Source organism: Conger conger, chromosome 11 (genome assembly GCF_963514075.1).
Source record: "Conger conger chromosome 11, fConCon1.1, whole genome shotgun sequence".
Taxonomy (NCBI): Eukaryota; Metazoa; Chordata; class Actinopteri; order Anguilliformes; family Congridae; genus Conger; species Conger conger.
In genome coordinates, this window is record NC_083770.1 from 31,465,973 (window position 1) to 31,483,488 (window position 17,516).

Below are 17,516 nucleotides of genomic sequence, written 5' to 3' on the forward strand. Positions count from 1 at the left end.
CCATCACATTGTGCCCCCTTGAAATACAAAAAATAAGACCAATAATAAAACAATGCATTATTTATGTGATGTTATATTATCATATAAATACTACATACCACATAACTAATGTCATGCTCCAAAGATGTTTTAAAAAATGAACTGCAGTGGCATTTTCAGTAACTACAGTACATGTGATCAGCTAGGAGAGTTGTTTTCCGTTGCTCTTGTGCTGTTTGATGCTGGAGCAGAACTGTCATGTTGTGTGACACAGGTGTAATTACAGTGGAAAAGGGGGCTTGTTTAAATGGGGTCTGACTGTCTTGGCAGAAGCTCAGGTTTAATTTGCTCTGTGGTACAAACACATGCCAACATTACTTTTGCATGTCCTTGTCGTCCTTGGCTGGTACTCATTACATCTTTCTGAATGTTTTCCATTATGTGAGGGCGTAAGTGGTTAGTCAAGGCTTGTCTGTTGTGAAAGAATTCATATCTGAGAAGTCCTTTAAGCTCATTGGGGGGGAGAGCTTCCTGCCCACCTCCCACCAGTTTATGTGATCAGATTATAAACTGGACCAGTTTTGGATTCAGAATTGGATATTAGAAGTAGAAAAAAAATATTCACTGACGATAATGATTTGAAAATAATGAAGACTGCTTATGAGATTTCAGAGCACTCCCCGTTGCCTTCTAATCACAGATTACACACTGGCTCCCCCTACAGGCTGTGTACTCGCATGAGAAAGTAAAGATGGAGGGCACCATATCCCAGCAGACCAAGCTCATCGACTTTCTCCAGGCCAAGATGGACCAGCCCTCCAAGAAAAAGAAGGTGAGGGTTCTCTGTCCGCCACCCAGAACTCGATAGAATTCAAGGAGCTCATCAACAATGTCAACACATTTTAAATTGGTCTAGGAGCCCTGTCAGGTGACACTGAGAGGTGTGAGGTGATATCATGACGTCCACTTGTGATGTTTTCTATCCCGTCAGGTTCTTTGCCAGGAGCTTCTGTATTTTCTTTTGTCGCTTGCTGCAAATGAATTGAGTGCTTCATGCTCCAAATTAATTGAGTGCTTCATGCTGCAAATGAGGGCTCTCACTGCAAAAACTTAATCTTAATCTTAATCCCAAAAAGTATTTTAGTCTTATATTTAGACTTAAAATGTTTTTTATATAACTTTTTTGCTAAATAAGAACACTGCCAATGAGTAGAGGCAGCTTGACTTATTTCAAGATTTGCTGATAGGGTAAGAAAATCACTGTAAACAAAAACTTTTTTCTTTTGTATGTGAGAAACAAAGGTTTGAAATCTTTTTAAAAAAAGACTAAAGTTCTTGTTAAGACGGACACTTTTTGCAGCGTAGGGCAGGTGACCCGGCGCTCACCCGGGCGTTGTGCTCTCTCTGGCGCAGGGCATATTCGGGCGGCGGCGGGAGGACATGCTCGGGGGGGCGCAGGCCCAGGCGCAGCCCCAGGTGCCCATGCAGTACAACGACATGAAGGCGGCTCTGGAGAAGGAGCGCGCGCGCTGCTCCGACCTGGAGGAGGCGCTGCAGAAGATGCGCGTGGAGCTGCGCTCGCTGCGAGAGGAGGGTGAGCCTCCGCAACACCGGGGGGCGCCGCCGCACCCTGTCACCACGCCAACACGGGCTCAATCAAAGCACTGTGCTCTGCAAGGCCGCCCGTATCCGTTTCTGGATGTCGGACCAACTTCTGCTCTGAATGATTTAATTAGTCCAATCATTTACATGACCTGTCATTTTTATCCACATATAATCAGCAGCTGATAAATGTTCTTGTCTTGTAGTGTTTTATTGTGGTCTAAATTATGAGTGAATCAGTCATGGCGCATATGGCTAATTAGCTGATTGAGCCAGGGTAACTGGCAGCAGTAAAATCCTGCATACACACCATCCCTGCTCTACAACCTAAAGCTATGATTGGTTAATTCAATTTGAGTCACTCAGGAAACATTATCACACCTCCTATTCTTGGGTCTATGAGGCATTGCTCTCCTGTAACAAGTAACCTTTGTAATTTATATTTTATGACCTTTATATATATTATTTCTTTTTTACTTGGCCCTGAAGACTGTCCGATTCCTTGGCAAAGTTAAAACGCCACTCTTGCGTAGACAATAGCTTTCTATTTTCTCCCGTCATGACGGTTGATGAGCTGCCCTGCCGTGCGCCGGGCTGAGCGGTGGACCGCTCCATAAGGCTAATAAAGACGGCAGTGTGCCTGTGGGAGTGGGGTTATTTTCCACCATCAGCGCGCAGGGGAAATCACTCTCCCGTTATTATCTCTCCTCCTCCAGCCACCCACTTCAAGGCCATGGAGCACGGCGCCCCTGCCACCCCGGCCATGGCCCGGCAGCAGATCATCATGTCGGCCATCGTCAAATCCCCCGAGCACCAGCCCAACCCCAGCAGCCTCCTGGCCCCGTCTAACTCCGGCCGCAGGAAGGAGAACGCCACGCCTGAAGGTGCGTCTCTCTGGGCCAGCTCTTATAGAGACACACGTGCATGTGCATGCACACTCACACACTCACGGACCCACACTCACAGACCCACGCACAGAGACACACACACGCCCTGACTCCGTACCGCTGGCTGCTAATACAGCAGACATTCATGTGCGGAATACTACAGTCCTTTTCAGCAATTAGAGGGCATTTCAATCAGCCCTTATTATTTTCTGAAGAATAAAAACAGCAGAGCTACATGGGTGCACCGCTGAAAGAATAAATTTACAAAAGTGCTTTTTGACAAGGGTTTTTTTTTAAGGATAAGTAAAAAAGAAAAAACCCTGAGTGCTCTTTCTGATGTGAATTAAAATACCTTTATTATTGTTCTTGCCCCTCTAATAAAGGAATTGATAGTCATCTCCGAAAGAGTGCCTTGGGCTTTTTACTTATGCTGAGAAAACCTTGTACTTATTATTTTCTCTAAAATTTCACAGAACCTGGGATGCACACAATTGAGCAGTTTGAAAGGTGTTGTGTGTGAACCCCATGGTGTTAGGATGATTCTTATAATGGAAACATCCTTTTCTGCACACAGGTCAGAGTAACCCCAACGTGACCATTGACTGCACCAGAAAGGCAATATAAACCTGACCTGTTCTTTTCCTTAGTAACACTAGAGAGGCACAATATATTGAGATGACTTGGACTCCCTGCATTAAATGCAATAGAATGTTTTGCTCTGTGACTATTGACTATTATTGACATTTGGCTGAAAGTATGACTGAGATGGTGTCTAGACGAGGCAGTTTTTATCACATGGCATATTGTAGTCACTGCAGCTCAATAATCCTGAACAGTTTATCTTCCCTGGCTGTCCAGTGTGTCATATTTGTGTACCCTCTGTCTACCGCGTTGCGTGTCCACCTGAGTGTGAGTTGTGCTCTGAGTCCGTGTCCTGTCGGGTGTGCTGTCAGGTCTTCTTGTACGTCCATGGTCTTCCTCCGGATGACAGCACAGCACCTCTCTTGTGACTTGTCGTGTCTTTTTCCCCTCTAACACTCTGCAGAGAGGAGGAGAGTCACGTTTGAAAGTAAGTTTACAGCACCCTGGCAGCTGGGGGCCTGGTTTCCTCTCCTCCTTAGCCCCTCCTCTCTCCCCCCCCCATTCGGCTAAAGGGCCAATGAGCCGGATTTATGAAGCTCTGCACCAGAAAAAAATAAAAGCAAAAATTTATTTAATTAGTTAATAAATTCAATCATTTAAACCAATGGAAGCTGGAGGTGTCTGGTTTTTGCACTATGTAGTGCCGTATTATAGAGATGTTGGGTTTTAATTTCACCATGCTGGTCCAATAGATAGATATTATGTATACAGTATATTACCCGGTAGGGCCATATGTTGTTTGACTTTTGTCACACTTGTACCTTATGCACTTCTGGTCTGTTTTGCGCAAATACAATTGCGTTGATAAAAAAAGAACAACTTACAATGACACAATAAATATATTTGGTTCATAATTTTAGTATGACACTTGCAACAAAAGTGGGACAAAACATTGGGATTATAAATAAGCTGCCAATAATTTTTTGGTTTTGTGATCAAAGCAAATTTTTGCCAGGCATTCTCATAATACTTAAAAACCCTAAGAGGGATTTCTGTTATATCTTACTCATGTTTAGCAAGCTAGTTAGAGTTATCGACTTTTCGTTCAAATTCAGTGCTTTCTCTTCAAATCTTTCAATGCTGCCGAAAGCTGTGTAAATATCATGATCGATGAACACAAATGTCACTGAAAGAAGATTAGCTCAAAGAAACAGGAGCAATGACTTTGTTGTGGTTCAAGTCTGGGTCATCTCCCGTAATAATCTTGAAATGACCTTTGAATATCTGTGTTTATAGAACGCAGTGCATTTTTTCCCTATGTTTTGGCTCATTTTTTCTGCGTAAAAAAATGCAGAATCCTAAACACACGCTGAATTCTCAGTAATTCCATGTCGTTGCGTCCAGTCTAACCTGTTTCTTCATTCATGTTTACAGAATCTGCATTTTATTCATCCTCAGCCCTCGTCTCTCAGGCGTTTCTTCATTAGATAAGAGCAGGGCTGAGGGGTCAGGTCCATTTTGGGCTGCCAATTTCATGAATTTCCATAATGTTTTTGCGGGTTAAAAGAATAAATACATTTAATGGAACCTAACCATAAATAGGTGTGGTTAAATAAAAATGTGGAGTTTTTCCGAAATCCTTTTTTCTGAGTGCAAGGTTGAGAAAATCTGAAGCGATTGCCCAGCGTCATATATCCACAGTCATTTTCCCAGAGCCCTCTGCTTGCTGCTGTTCAACCATGGGTCATAGGCCATTCACAGGGGCACTTTTATATTTATTTTTCTTTATTACAATGGGACCTTTAGGTGAGACATCCCTCAAAAGCCAGCACATGATCCCTGCCTGACGCATCCTGTGCATGAACCTCATCTCACAGCTCCCTGTGGAGAGAGCTGATCCTGAACCGAGATGACAGGATCCCTGTTGTTCTCATTTTGCCTTTTGATTTCGTGTTCTTTCTCCCCAAGTGCCTGCTCTGTGCGCTGCTGAGAACGCCTTGTCTTTGATGACATGTCTTTGGTGTATTTCTTAACTCCTCTTCCTTTGTAAATTGCCGTTCCGGAGGTTCCCAGACAAAGCAGCGATGCATGTCACTGCCAATGTACTGGGAAAGAGCACTGATACTCAACTGCAGGCTGACAAAAGCCTTCACAGTCACCGGTGTATTAGACCTTCAAATGGCTTTGAATTTTACTTTCATTTACCTGGATAGGAAATGGGTACGAATGCGAACTGCTCAGGCATTGCAGTTAAAGGAAATAAATGCTTTGTGTGATCTCTGTTTAATGGTGCATGTACATTGTTTCCACTTCCTACCTGTCTGTAAATCCTTTGTGGTTCTGTCTGTCAGAGTCTAAGCTGTACATTTTTACTTTGGTTTAGGAGTGTATGATGGGTTTTATGTGACAGGAAATCTTTAGTTTTATTTCCTTGTGTAAATTTAAGACGAATGGAATACTTGGCTCTCTTATTGGCTGTTTGTAAGTGTGTGGGTGGAGCCACATGGGTTTGGCTGTAACTGTAGCTGCAGATGAGTGCAGTCGCTGTGGCTGTGGCTGTGGCCCGGAGTAACACTGCGTTCTCCTGCTGTCCCTATTGGCTGTGTGCAGAGTATGGGCGGCGCGTGAAGGAGAGGATGCACCACAACATCCCGCACCGCTTCACCGTGGGCCTCAACATGAGGGCCAGCAAATGCGCTGTGTGTCTGGACACCGTGCACTTCGGCCGGCAAGCGGCCACCTGCCTAGGTATGCACCGGCCGCCGCCTTCACCACACCCTGCTCTCCTCTCCCCACTCCCTGCTCTCCTCTCCCCACTCCCTGCTCTCCTCTCCCCACTCCCTGCTCTCCTCTCCCCACTCCCTGCTGTCCTCTCCGCACACCCTGCTGTCCTCTCCCCACGCCCTGCTGTCCTCTCCCCACGCCCTGCCATCCTCTTCCCACACCCTGACATCCTCTCTTCTCTCCCCTCTCTCCTCTCTCCTCTCCCCTCGCCCTGACATCCTCTCCCCTCTCTCTTCTCTCCTCTCCCCTCCCCCCTCCCCCTGACATCCTCTCCCCACTCCCCACACCCTGCCCACACCCTGCCATCCTCTCCCTGTCATGTACTCCTGCCTGTTCACTGTTTTACGCCGCCAATGTCCGATTGATTGCAATTTACTCATGTACTGCATTCAATTCAGATTGTGGCTAGCTTAAACCAAGGTTAGTTATGTTGATTGAAAAACACTTCTTGGAAGGTTTGTGGTGCCTCTGAGCATTTCTGTTGCCCCCATTTTGAGAATTCAGGGTACAGTATGTGTCCAAGTGTAATTGTGTATCAATTACAGTATATTCATTCACGTATGCACTTGTAAGTTTCTTTGCATCTGCTAAATGACTAAAATGTAAATGTCAAATATTCTCTTAAATCCCACATTTGTTCGGCAGTTGAAGGGCAGTTCATTGCTCATTTGCCCCCTTGTTGTCGTTTGTCGTCGTTGTCGTCGTTATTGTTGTTGTTGATGTTGTTGTTGACTCTTGTGTTTCCCCCTGTGCTCCTCCCTCAGGACTGCAGTGACCCCGTGTGAGTGTGCCCCCCTCCTCGGTCCCTGTCGCGTTTATAACAATGTTTTCTCTCCTGCTTTAGAATGTCAAGCTTTGTGCCATCCAAAATGCTCCCCCTGCCTTCCAGCCACGTGCGGCCTGCCCGCCGAGTTGGCCTTACACTTCTCCGAGGCGCTGTGCCGTGACAAAGCCAACTCGCCTGGCCTTCAGGTCAAAGAGGCCAGCGGACACGTGCGCCTGGAGGGCTGGATGAAGCTTCCCAGGTGAGCTCGGGGATGGGGTCAGGGGTCAGGGGAGGGCTCTGCTATTGGGCTGTGTCTTTCAGTGCTGCTGTAGCCTTAGCATCCTATAAGACAGGGGTGTCCAACTAAATTCTCAAGGGGCCACAGTGTCTGAGTTTTTGTAGTTTCCTTTCAATCAGCTGCCAATTAAGGCCTTGAGAACAAAGTGTGTGGATTTGTTAGCCAATCATTTACTAAAATTAACCACTGGTGCCGAGGATACTCTAAAACCCAGCAGACACTGCAGGTCTCCTGAACTGGAGATTGACACCTGTGCTATAGGGTGGATATTAATTAGATAAGTTCTGCGCTGATATTAGGAATGATGTTTTCACAGAGAATGGTTAATGCATGGACTGGCCGTGGAAACGGAGATCCTTGCAGCTGTATTATAATCACTACCCCATTGCCTGCTGTTTGATCATTCTTTCTGCTCATTATACATCTTGAAAAGCAGGCTGGTCACATTATTTTCGTACCTTGCTTGATTTTTTGCCTAATGAATACGATGACCGGACATGGAGATCAATGAGCTCAATGATCATTAAATACTTCTGAGAGCATCAAACAGCATCAACATCTTCTCATGTCTACATTAGGACTATGTACATTGCCACCTGTGAAGTTCCTCTGCATGTCTAACTTATAGTGCATTAAAGGCCCACACACATTCGTGTTTTTGAGCTTCGTTCGATTTGTGCTCCATACTTATTTAAGCTAAATAAACCTAAAATAAAAACCTGTCACTTTTGTTTGTGAACATTTTGTGGGCGTTTTAGATGCTAAAACCAGGAAGAGAACACTGAGGTGTGTGGGCCTTTAATGATTTCCAGGTCCCTCCTCTCTCCCCGCATTCCCGGCCGGTCTAACTGTGGCTGTGTGTGTCCTGCAGGAATGGGAAACGTGGGCAGGGCTGGGAGAGGAAGTACGTGGTGCTGGATGGGACCAAGGTGTCCATCTACGAGACGGAGCCCCGAGAAGGTTCAGCTCCCCCGTCCTGTGCCAACTCTGACTATACATACCACACGTAGATTCTGATCAATGGCCAAGCAGCAAACCTGTTCAACAGAGCTGCTTGTTACTCAGTTATGTTCCTATAACCTCATTGGTGCATCAAGATGTGATCTTAAAGGGGAACATTGTATTTTATGGATCCCTCTGCTGAGGCTTTTTAAGTGGTTGTCTGATGTCGTCTCACACGTCTGCTCACTTCTGCACACTGACTTTGCTATACATCACCTCTTCATTGTCCGGAATTCATTATTCTCTTTCTAGTTTTGGTTGACAACACTTGGGCAATTTTTTTCGGATTGGGGATGGATATCAATTATTGATATGCAAAATTAGCATGTTCTGAATGTCTTCATTTTTCGAACATGGACATGCTAACATCGTTTTACCATTAAAATAGTTAGCTCCCCTTTAAATTAATTGCAAATGTTTGCCAGTGAGCATTAAAGAAGGTTTGGAACAGCACTCAGGACATCTGCCCACAGCAACTGCTCTCCACTTGGCTATGTCCCATCTACTGTAACTCCTCTGTAGGATATTAGCATTTGACTGTGGTGTGCTTTAACAGACGTGTGTAGGCATAGAGGTTGTGCGGGTTGGTGATGATGTCCTTGGCTCCTACAGCTGTGTGATGGTGGGACTGTGTGTCTTTCAGAATCGGTGAAGCCACTGGAGGAGTTTGAGCTGTGTTTGCCTGATGGGGAAGTGACTGTGCATGGGGCCGTCGGCTTGTCTGAGCTGACCAACACTGCCAAGTCAGGTAAGACCACACTGTGCATCGCCACGCCCCAGTTTATCTGCCTGGTGGAAATTCAGCCAAAGTGTTTGTGTGCATGTCTGTATGTACGGTCAAGTTTGCTTATGTGTACCTTTACATTCCTCTTACATTCGCATTTGTGCAGATATTTGATTGTCTGTGATTGATTGTGTGTGCAGCTGTTCACTTATGGCTGTGCATGGTTGTGGCTGTGCCTGTGTTCATGCGTCTGTGCGAGTGTGCCTGTGCACTGGACCCTCATGGCTTGGCGGTTGTGTTGTTTGCAGACATCCCCTTCGTGCTGAAGCTGGAGTCACACCCCCATACCACCTGCTGGCCGGGCCAGTCCATGTACTTCATGGCTCCCAGCTTCCCCGACAAGCAGCGCTGGGTGGCCGTGCTGGAGTCTGTGGTGGCCGGAGGCCGCGGCTCGCGGGAAAAGGCAGAAGCTGACGCTGTGAGTATCTCTGTGCGTCCAGACCCTGCCCCCTTCACCTGCAGGGCGAAGCCCCATGGGCCCTTCCGGAAGGGTCGCTCTGCTAAAGAATGTCAAAGTGAATGCTTTCTTCCTTCCCTTCCAGGTCAGTAGGTACTATACCTGTAATAAATACTGTAGTGATAAACTAGTTTTACAGCAGGAATCTCTGGATCCTGTCTCTCGTTTTCCTCCAGCACTGCCAGAAAGTGGCTGTATTATTTATTGAGTGGTGAAAGGCCAATTTGAACTTCCTGCCACAGTCCGTTTCTCTTTTTAAGAACAGCTCTCTCAGAACAGGTGGCTGCGCGGTGCTTTATGTTGTGACATTTCATCAGCTGTCCCACGGTCTCAGCATGCACTGTGAGTCTGGCTGTGCCTGGCGCACGTAGCTGCCGCTGCGCTAATGCACTCAGAAGGCCTGTCAAGCTTTTAGAATGTGTTCACACTTTTGTGTGATGAAAAGTGTTTTTTTAAAGAATACAAAAAATGTAGACAAACAACAATCAAGAGAGCATAAGAGGTGGAGCGCTGCAGTGAATTGTGGGCCTCCCATGAGGGGTCAGGAGGACCATGCTGATGAGATCCAGTCGCAAACTTGACTCTTAAACTGTCGAATCTGAGAGTAGGGAACAGTCTTTCTCTGTGGCGTTAATTGTCTCTTTCTCTGTCTTTCTGTCTCTATCTCTGCTCTTGGTCATGATTATCTGTGCGTGTCATGCTGTATGTTTATGTCTTTTCACTCTTAATGTCCACGTTGGTTTTGCTGTGCTCATAGGCTGGTGTCTCCAAAAGACAGATGATTCTTTCGCCTCTGGTTCAGGTAACGAGCTGCACGAGGCTGTCTGCTGCTTGGGTCACCATCCCCCCTCTACAGCAACCCACCAGGGCTGTCACTTTTCCCCCAAACATTGGGTTCGAATGAATCTCATAAATAAGATCACTGAAAATTTTAATTAATTTAAGTGTTGCCTAAATGCTTAATTATTATAGCCCAGTTTTAATTTCTCTTGAAACCTATAGCTAAGTATGGATAAGAGCGTCTGCCAAATGCCATTAATGTAAAAAAATAATAAAAAATACTGGTATGCTATAACGAAGAAATAATGGCAAAAGTTAAAACATTGTCACAAGACCATTGTAAATCCCTTCCTATCATTGAAAAAGGGTCACTGACATGTTGACTCCCCCTCTGCCTGTGTTTATCGTCCTTAAATTCGGGTTTCAAAATATGCAGTTGACAGACTCTGTACCAAAACATTGTATAGCTGTTCAATAATTAAAGCTCATTGGTTGAAAATTGGTTCTAATGGCCACAGCCAATGGTGTTTCAACATCAGCGCGTTCAAAGAGAAGGGGTGGGATAAACAGTGTTGTGGTTTGAACGTGTTTGTTGCTGCAATTCCTCTCTTGACCGTTAGAAGTCCGAAATTACCTATTATACCTTTAAACAAAATGAAACTAGGGAAGATTATAAAATGTTAATAAAAAAAAAAAGTTAAATGTTAAATGCCATTCACAGCAATAAAATGACTGTAGATGAATGGTTTTGTCTCCAATGGCGTATAACGGTGGTTGTGCTAGTCCATGGAATGCAGTGTCTTTGTCAGGCTTTACATAAGTTCACTTGTGTTCAGATAAAAATAACTGTTTTTGCCATAATATGCCAACTCACAATAATAACACAGCGTTGGTATGAAATTAGCAATTTCATTATGACACGTGTAACAGTGGTATTAGCAAAATTAAATAAGCTATAAATAATGTTTTGCCATTCAGATTTTTGCTACGCAGGCAAATAATGTTAAAAAACCCTAGGAGTGAATTTAGTTTTAATTTAGACATGTTGAGCAAGAGTGTGACATCTTGTTTAGACATTTCATTCACTTTCACTTTTACTCTAGCAATGCTTCCAATGGCTGTGTAAATATTATGGTCAATAAATAACAAAAAATGTCAGACTGAAACCTGATTTGGTCAAAGAAACAGGAGCCATTATTTTGTTGTGGTTCAAGGTTGTTTCTGCTTAAAAAAGGCAGAATCCTGCGTTAACGCAAGCACTTCTTGGCTCCTCCATTTGGAATGCATTAGCATACAAGCTACGCCAATACCATGACCTTTGTATTTGTGGGCTACCTAACAGTATACCCTTTGGTCAAAACAATAGAATGGCTTGTTGTTTATAGGTCTCTTTGATATTATATTGCTACCACAGAGAGAGCCTGAGCTCCTTATTTTGCCTAGGCAGTGGGACTACAAGTTCAAACCCTAAATTAAAGTCAAAATGTACAATTTGCCATGGGATTCCAAAAAGTGACAGCCCTACTACCCACACACCCAATTATACACACAAGCAGCAGTTATGACCTGGGATTCTTTTTAAAAACGGTAATGGAGCTTTCTGAAAATAGCCTCTGAATGCCATTGCATCCCTGGGAGCCCAACTATGATGGTGTTGCCTCTGCTATAAACACATGCTTACACACACACACACACACACACACACACACAGTAGAGGCGTCTGCAGGGCATGTGTTTGGAGATGAGGCATGTGAGCCCCCAACGTCACCCCCTCCAGCATGGCAGCCGCCCCATGGCTTCCCCGCGTCATGCTGTTGTCCATCTTCATCCTGAATACTGTGTCGGTGTGCTTTTCTGTGTTTAACCATGTGTTTGTCCTTGAATTGTATCTCAACAGAAAGCAAGGATATATCCGCCGTTGTTCTCTAATGTTTAAATACTTGAGTTTAAAAGCATTGAACAGCATAGACATTCCTGTCTCTGTGACCTGTGGCCATTTTACCTGGTGAAATGCTTTACTGCTACACAGCTGCACCTTTAGTTTTAACAGCTGACTGCTGTTTTTGGGAACTGCATTCCAGTTATTCCTGGGGAGCCATTTAATTGTTTCACGTTGTACTGGAATGTTGTGAAGTATAAATCAGCTCCCCTTTTACAGTGACTACAGAAATACTAGGGTAGATAATGACTAGTTGAATGAGGATGGGGGACATGACCATATGTTCTTAGTGTGATAGTTAGTATATGTTCTACACTGAGTAGAGGAAAATGTACAGAAACTGCCTGGGTGTGTATGTGGCCTGTGTTGTTGTGGTTTAGGTAGTGGCTGACTCTTTAAACCCCCCTCTCTGTCTCCATGCAGAAACTGCTGGGCAACTCTCTGCTGAAGCTGGAGGGGGATGACCGTCTGGACATCAACTGCACACTGCCCCTCACTGATCAGGTACCCTGCGAACAGCGTAGACTGGGTCACCAGTGGCAAACCAATCTGCAGTTGAACTGTACTTGTACGACTGTACAGTTGCACTGTAACGGAATGGGTGTCCAGAAGTCCATTTCAGTGCCATTCATTCAGCGTGTTAGCCTCTCAATCCCATCTCATTGTTGACCATTCCTCTGCATGTGTGTGACTGCAGTGCACTAAGAGTCATTTCCCCTGCTCATCTACTGCAGATAGTGCTGGTGGGCTCGGAGGAGGGTCTGTATGCCCTGAACGTCATCAAGAACTCCCTGACCCACATCCCCGGCCTGGGCTCCGTGTTTCAGATCCACGTGCTGAAGGACCATGACAAGCTGCTCATGCTCATGGGTCAGTCGCCCTCTCTGGTGTCTGATGTAGGGACTGTTTTACCTGACAGGGCAGTAGCTCCTTTTCCACCGCAGGACAATGCTCAACGACAAGGTGTACCGAAGATTTCTTTGCATTTAGCTGAACTGGGCCTAGACCACTCAGCAAAAAAAGAACAAAAAAACAAGAAAGCAACCTTTGTATTGTAGAGCCACTCTGCTGGATTTTGTTCTTACTCGGCTTTTAATTGACCAATTCAAGTAGTTCATGGCCGTGTATTCATACCACACCTTCTTTCTTGTGTCTAAAATCAGATGCTGCTGTTAACTAGAAAACAAAAGGACCAGGGTTGGCAATCCCTGCCGTGGTGTGTCTTTGTATGACGTCTGATGCAGTGACTGTGTTTGGCCACCAGGGGCAGAAAGAGCACTGTGTCTGGTGGAGATCAAGAAGGTGAAGCAGTCCCTGTCCCAGTCTCACCTCCCAGCCCAGCCGGAGATCTCCCCCTTCATCTTCGAAGCGGTCAAAGGCTGTCACCTCTTCGCTGCAGGCCGGGTAGGGCCTGCCAGTCCTCTTCTGGAAACGTGACCACATTACGAGATGTAGTTAAATACTGACCAAGCAACATTTTGTTATTAAGCATGAAAACATTTCCATTTTTCCATTGTCCCCAGATTGAGAACGGACAGTGTATCTGTGCCGCAATGCCCAACAAGATTATCATCCTTCGCTACAATGACAACCTCAACAAGTTCTGCATTAGAAAGGTGAGAGCACAGCGCACTGATCAAATGTGGTGTAGCAGGGCCAGCACTGTTCATTCGGTGAAAGACCTGCCTGGTCTTCAAAAGTATTCATCAAATCAAATAAACAAATCATTGACATTCCTTCCCTCTCCATGTCCAAACTCCATAAAAAAACCGTTATAAGATCTAGATCTCTTTGCCATCTTATCTAGTTTAAAACAACGTTTACATTACCGTGCCCTCTGCCAATTACATGGACAGATGGTGATATAGATCTGTTAGGAATTCACATTCCAAAGAAATTGACAAGCTACTGCAACCATGGCAAGGCAATCGTTTGAGTATATATGGCAGAACAGCACTAATAAACTGTCTGGTGACCTCACAGTTTATATGCTTATTTATGTCTTTACCTAGTCTGGGTAATTCTTTTTTTTTGACTCTATGAACAGAAAACATTTAAGTTTATCTGGAATGGGAAACCAGATAAAATCAAGCGAAAATAACCGTATAATAAATATGACTGTGGAGGGGTACAATTATTGAATATTACAATATTAAATTCTTCTTTGATATCATCACTAATTGGGAAACTGTGCTCAAATCTTCACTGGTTCAATAGTAGGTTACTTGAACTTGTTTAAGGGTGGCCTTCTGGCATATTTACAGCTCAATCCTGTCCATTTCAAATAGTTTTAGGTTTGTCTGAATCTTTCAGTGAATCCATACAAAGCTGGTTACAATTCCAATATCATCCACCAGAAAAAGTTGAACAAATATCTCAACGGATTATATGGTTATATAAGGTTTGAGAATAGCATTATCGTTGTAAATTATATTTGAAATGAAGAAGGTACATTTATGTCACGAACAAACTACTAAAGTTTATGGACAGGTTGGTTCCACACAAAGTTATAATCAATTACTTTCATCCCTACCACATCACTAGAAAAGGTTAAGGCATCTGGAAAATTAATGGTCTGTAGACCCTGTATAAAAAATAATAAATGGACAAAAACTAGTAATATTAATAAAGAAATGTGTCTTTTTTATTTAATAAAGGTGCATTTGATCTACCCTATAAAATTCACTACAAATGGTAACAGCCTTTTGATGCACCCTTCCCTTGGAATGTGATATATGAATCTACATATATAAAACAACTATTGATTCCTTTATGCAAGCTAATTTATGCAAAACTATTGTAGAGCATTTTAACATCCAAAGCAATGTTACATAGATGGTGCATTGAACCATCTCCAGTATGTAGATTATGCCTAGATAAAAAAGATGATAAAAAAATAATAATTGGCAAACTTCTATGTGAGCAGAGGTGTTGGCTTTCTGCTTGTGCCCAAATTAACGAAATGCTCTGTGTTCTGGCACCTGGCGGTACTATCCATCTCCTGCTCTTACTACACGGTACCTGCTCAACCTTTTCTCCTCCTCTCCACACACCTCTCCCGCTCTCCCCCTGCCCGCCTCCTCCCGGCCCCTCCCTCCCTCCTGCTCTCCTCTCTCAGGAGATCGAGACCCTTGAGCCCTGCAGCTGCATCCACTTCACCACCTACAGCATTATTATCGGAACCAACAAGTTCTACGAGATCGAGATGAAGCAGTATGTGCTGGAAGGTAGGGGGGTGTCACAGACCTGGTGAACAATCAAACGTTCCTTTATATTCCTCGTTGTTGACCCATCCCTCTCCGCTGCCCTCTCAGAGTTTCTGGATAAGAATGACCTGACCCTGGCCTCGGCTGTCTTCGCTGCCAGCTCCCATAGCTTCCCCATCTCCATCATGCAGGTCAACAGCACCCCGCAGAAAGAGGAGTACCTGCTCTGCTTCCACGGTCAGCAGCTCCGCAACTCTCACGTCACACTGTTTCATTAACGTCTTTTAACATGTAACGACTGGAATTCAAATGTTTTTTTACAGGTAGACTTACCGTATTTAAACATAAACTTGTATTAATCTCAGTTATTACTCACCTCTTACAGCAAACATGTTTTTAATGTAAATTCTGCTTCCCGTAGCATATGTGAAAGGTGTGTGTCTTTTAAACAGAGTTTGGTGTGTTTGTGGATGCTTATGGTCGGAGGAGCCGTACCGAAGACATTAAATGGAGCCGCCTACCTCTTTCTTTTGGTAAGTACTGATTCTGTGTAGGTGACCATGAGGCCTGTCACGTTTTGAGTCAATGAATCTCTTAAGTGAAAATCATTTCAATTAGTTCAAATTTTCTACTGTCTCAAAATGTCAATAAAACGTTGCCCAAATGAAGGCTATAATTATTATGGCCCAGTTTTAATTTCCTATTAAACCTGTAGCTAAATAGCTTAAATGTCTGATGCTCTAACAAAGAAATAATGACAACAGTATCTTGAGTTTTTATTAAACAAAATTAAACCAGGGAAGATTATAACAGTGCCACTATAACCAACAGTAACATGGCCTTTTTATTTATCTGTCTCTGATACTGAGCGCAACACAGATGAGCAAGGAGTGCAACTTATTTTATTTATTTTGCCTATAAATCTTCTAATTTCCCTGTGTTTAGAGCAGAAAATATGAGAATAAAGCATCTCATGACCAGTTATTTTATTTTTTGTTTTATCATTTTGGTGTATGTGTATTAACAGTCCTCTGCTTTATCCCAGCATTCAGAGATCCGTACCTGTTTGTCACCTACTTTAACTCCCTGGATGTGATTGAAGTCCAAGGCCACTCTGCTGTGGGGTATGACTCCCCCTCTGACACAGTGCTAGACCTAACCATGCTGAAAGATAGACTGGCTCAGTAAGACAGTTACACCCCAAAGCTCCCTGCCTTTACACACCAGTCCAGCAGGCTTAACAGAATGTGCAGCACTACAGAATAACGGGATAAACTTTTGTGTGACTTTTCAAACACTATATTTGGCACAACCTTTTATTTTTGCTAAATCTTTAACTGCGTGGTAGCATGCACAGAATAATTATATGACATTAATATGCTGCTGTGCAGAGCTGTTTCCTCCCACATAGCACTTCATTAAAGCATACCATGTGTTACAGAAAAGATGTGTACTGAGGTGGTCATAAGGGTCTATACACAGTGAGGTGGCCATAAGGTCTATACACAGTGAGGTGGTCATAAGGTCTGTACACAGTGAGGTGGTCATAAGGTCTATACACAGTGAGGTGGCCTTAAGGTCTATACACAGTGAGGTGGTCATAAGGTCTATACACAGTGAGGTGGCCTTAAGGTCTATACACAGTGAGGTGGTCATAAGGTCTATACACAGTGAGGGCAGAAAGGCCTTCGCATTATAAAGTGTGGGGGTGCCCTTGCACCTCTGTGTTTATGAATATCAAGTATGTGCCCATCTCTGTCCAGATCCTCAGCCCAGGCTCACCTGGACATCCCCAACCCACGCTACCTGGGCCCTGCCATCTCCTCTGGGGCCATCTACCTGGCCTCCTCCTACCAGAACAAGCTGCGGGTCATCTGCTGCAAGGGCAACCTGGTGCGCGAGTCCGGAGACCTGCAGAGAACCGGCTCCAGCCGCAGGTGAGACTCCCGCACAGGCCCAAAGTGTAGAGGTCTTACTCCGCAGGGCTTTCTGTGTGAGATGATCTGACCTTGTCTGAGTATGAAAGCAAGATGCTCTGGCATTTTAAGTTGCAATGCAAAACAGCATCTGCTAAATGAATGTTAGGTAATGTAGGAGTAAGGAGAGTTTATTGTAAAGCACGGAAAGCTGTGGGGATTCTCTGGCAAACTCAGGACCCCCCGTGGGTTTCCTCAGGCCCTGTTTTACACCCTCAGTCTGGGGCCTGAGAGAGGCTCGTGTTAGTGTTTGTGCTGATCGGTCTTGGCTTTGGGCCAGCCATCCCTCAGGCACAGCACTGCTTACTGGCCAAACTCACTTCTGATTGGAGGAACTATGCATGTTTGTTTCTTTCAATTTCTTTTTTTTATATCTATTTAATTAATGTAAAATCATGTAAAATCACAGGCTGTTGCTTTCAGCATGACTGCTCTTGGCAGCTTAACAGTACCACCTACTGTTATCTTAAGTGT

General features: G+C 44.4%; 1 protein-coding gene across 5 annotated transcripts in view; it reads left to right on the forward strand.

The window, feature by feature from the left end:
• The window catches only part of LOC133140625 (citron rho-interacting kinase), a 74,133-nt gene that overhangs the window by 54,459 nt on the left and 2,158 nt on the right, over positions 1–17,516 (forward strand). For 4 of the 5 annotated variants that reach the window (XM_061260686.1, XM_061260687.1, XM_061260689.1 and 1 more), the window contains exons 30-46: positions 704–811; positions 1,393–1,573; positions 2,298–2,465; positions 5,661–5,798; positions 6,679–6,859; positions 7,770–7,858; positions 8,544–8,648; positions 8,933–9,102; positions 12,284–12,364; positions 12,595–12,730; positions 13,125–13,264; positions 13,384–13,476; positions 14,979–15,087; positions 15,175–15,303; positions 15,519–15,599; positions 16,112–16,190; positions 16,830–17,003. In XM_061260686.1, the coding sequence (XP_061116670.1) occupies positions 704–811; positions 1,393–1,573; positions 2,298–2,465; positions 5,661–5,798; positions 6,679–6,859; positions 7,770–7,858; positions 8,544–8,648; positions 8,933–9,102; positions 12,284–12,364; positions 12,595–12,730; positions 13,125–13,264; positions 13,384–13,476; positions 14,979–15,087; positions 15,175–15,303; positions 15,519–15,599; positions 16,112–16,190; positions 16,830–17,003 (2,162 nt within the window). The remainder of the gene's footprint in view (positions 1–703; positions 812–1,392; positions 1,574–2,297; positions 2,466–5,660; positions 5,799–6,678; positions 6,860–7,769; positions 7,859–8,543; positions 8,649–8,932; positions 9,103–12,283; positions 12,365–12,594; positions 12,731–13,124; positions 13,265–13,383; positions 13,477–14,978; positions 15,088–15,174; positions 15,304–15,518; positions 15,600–16,111; positions 16,191–16,829; positions 17,004–17,516) is intronic. The other variant, XM_061260688.1, reaches the window with a different exon arrangement.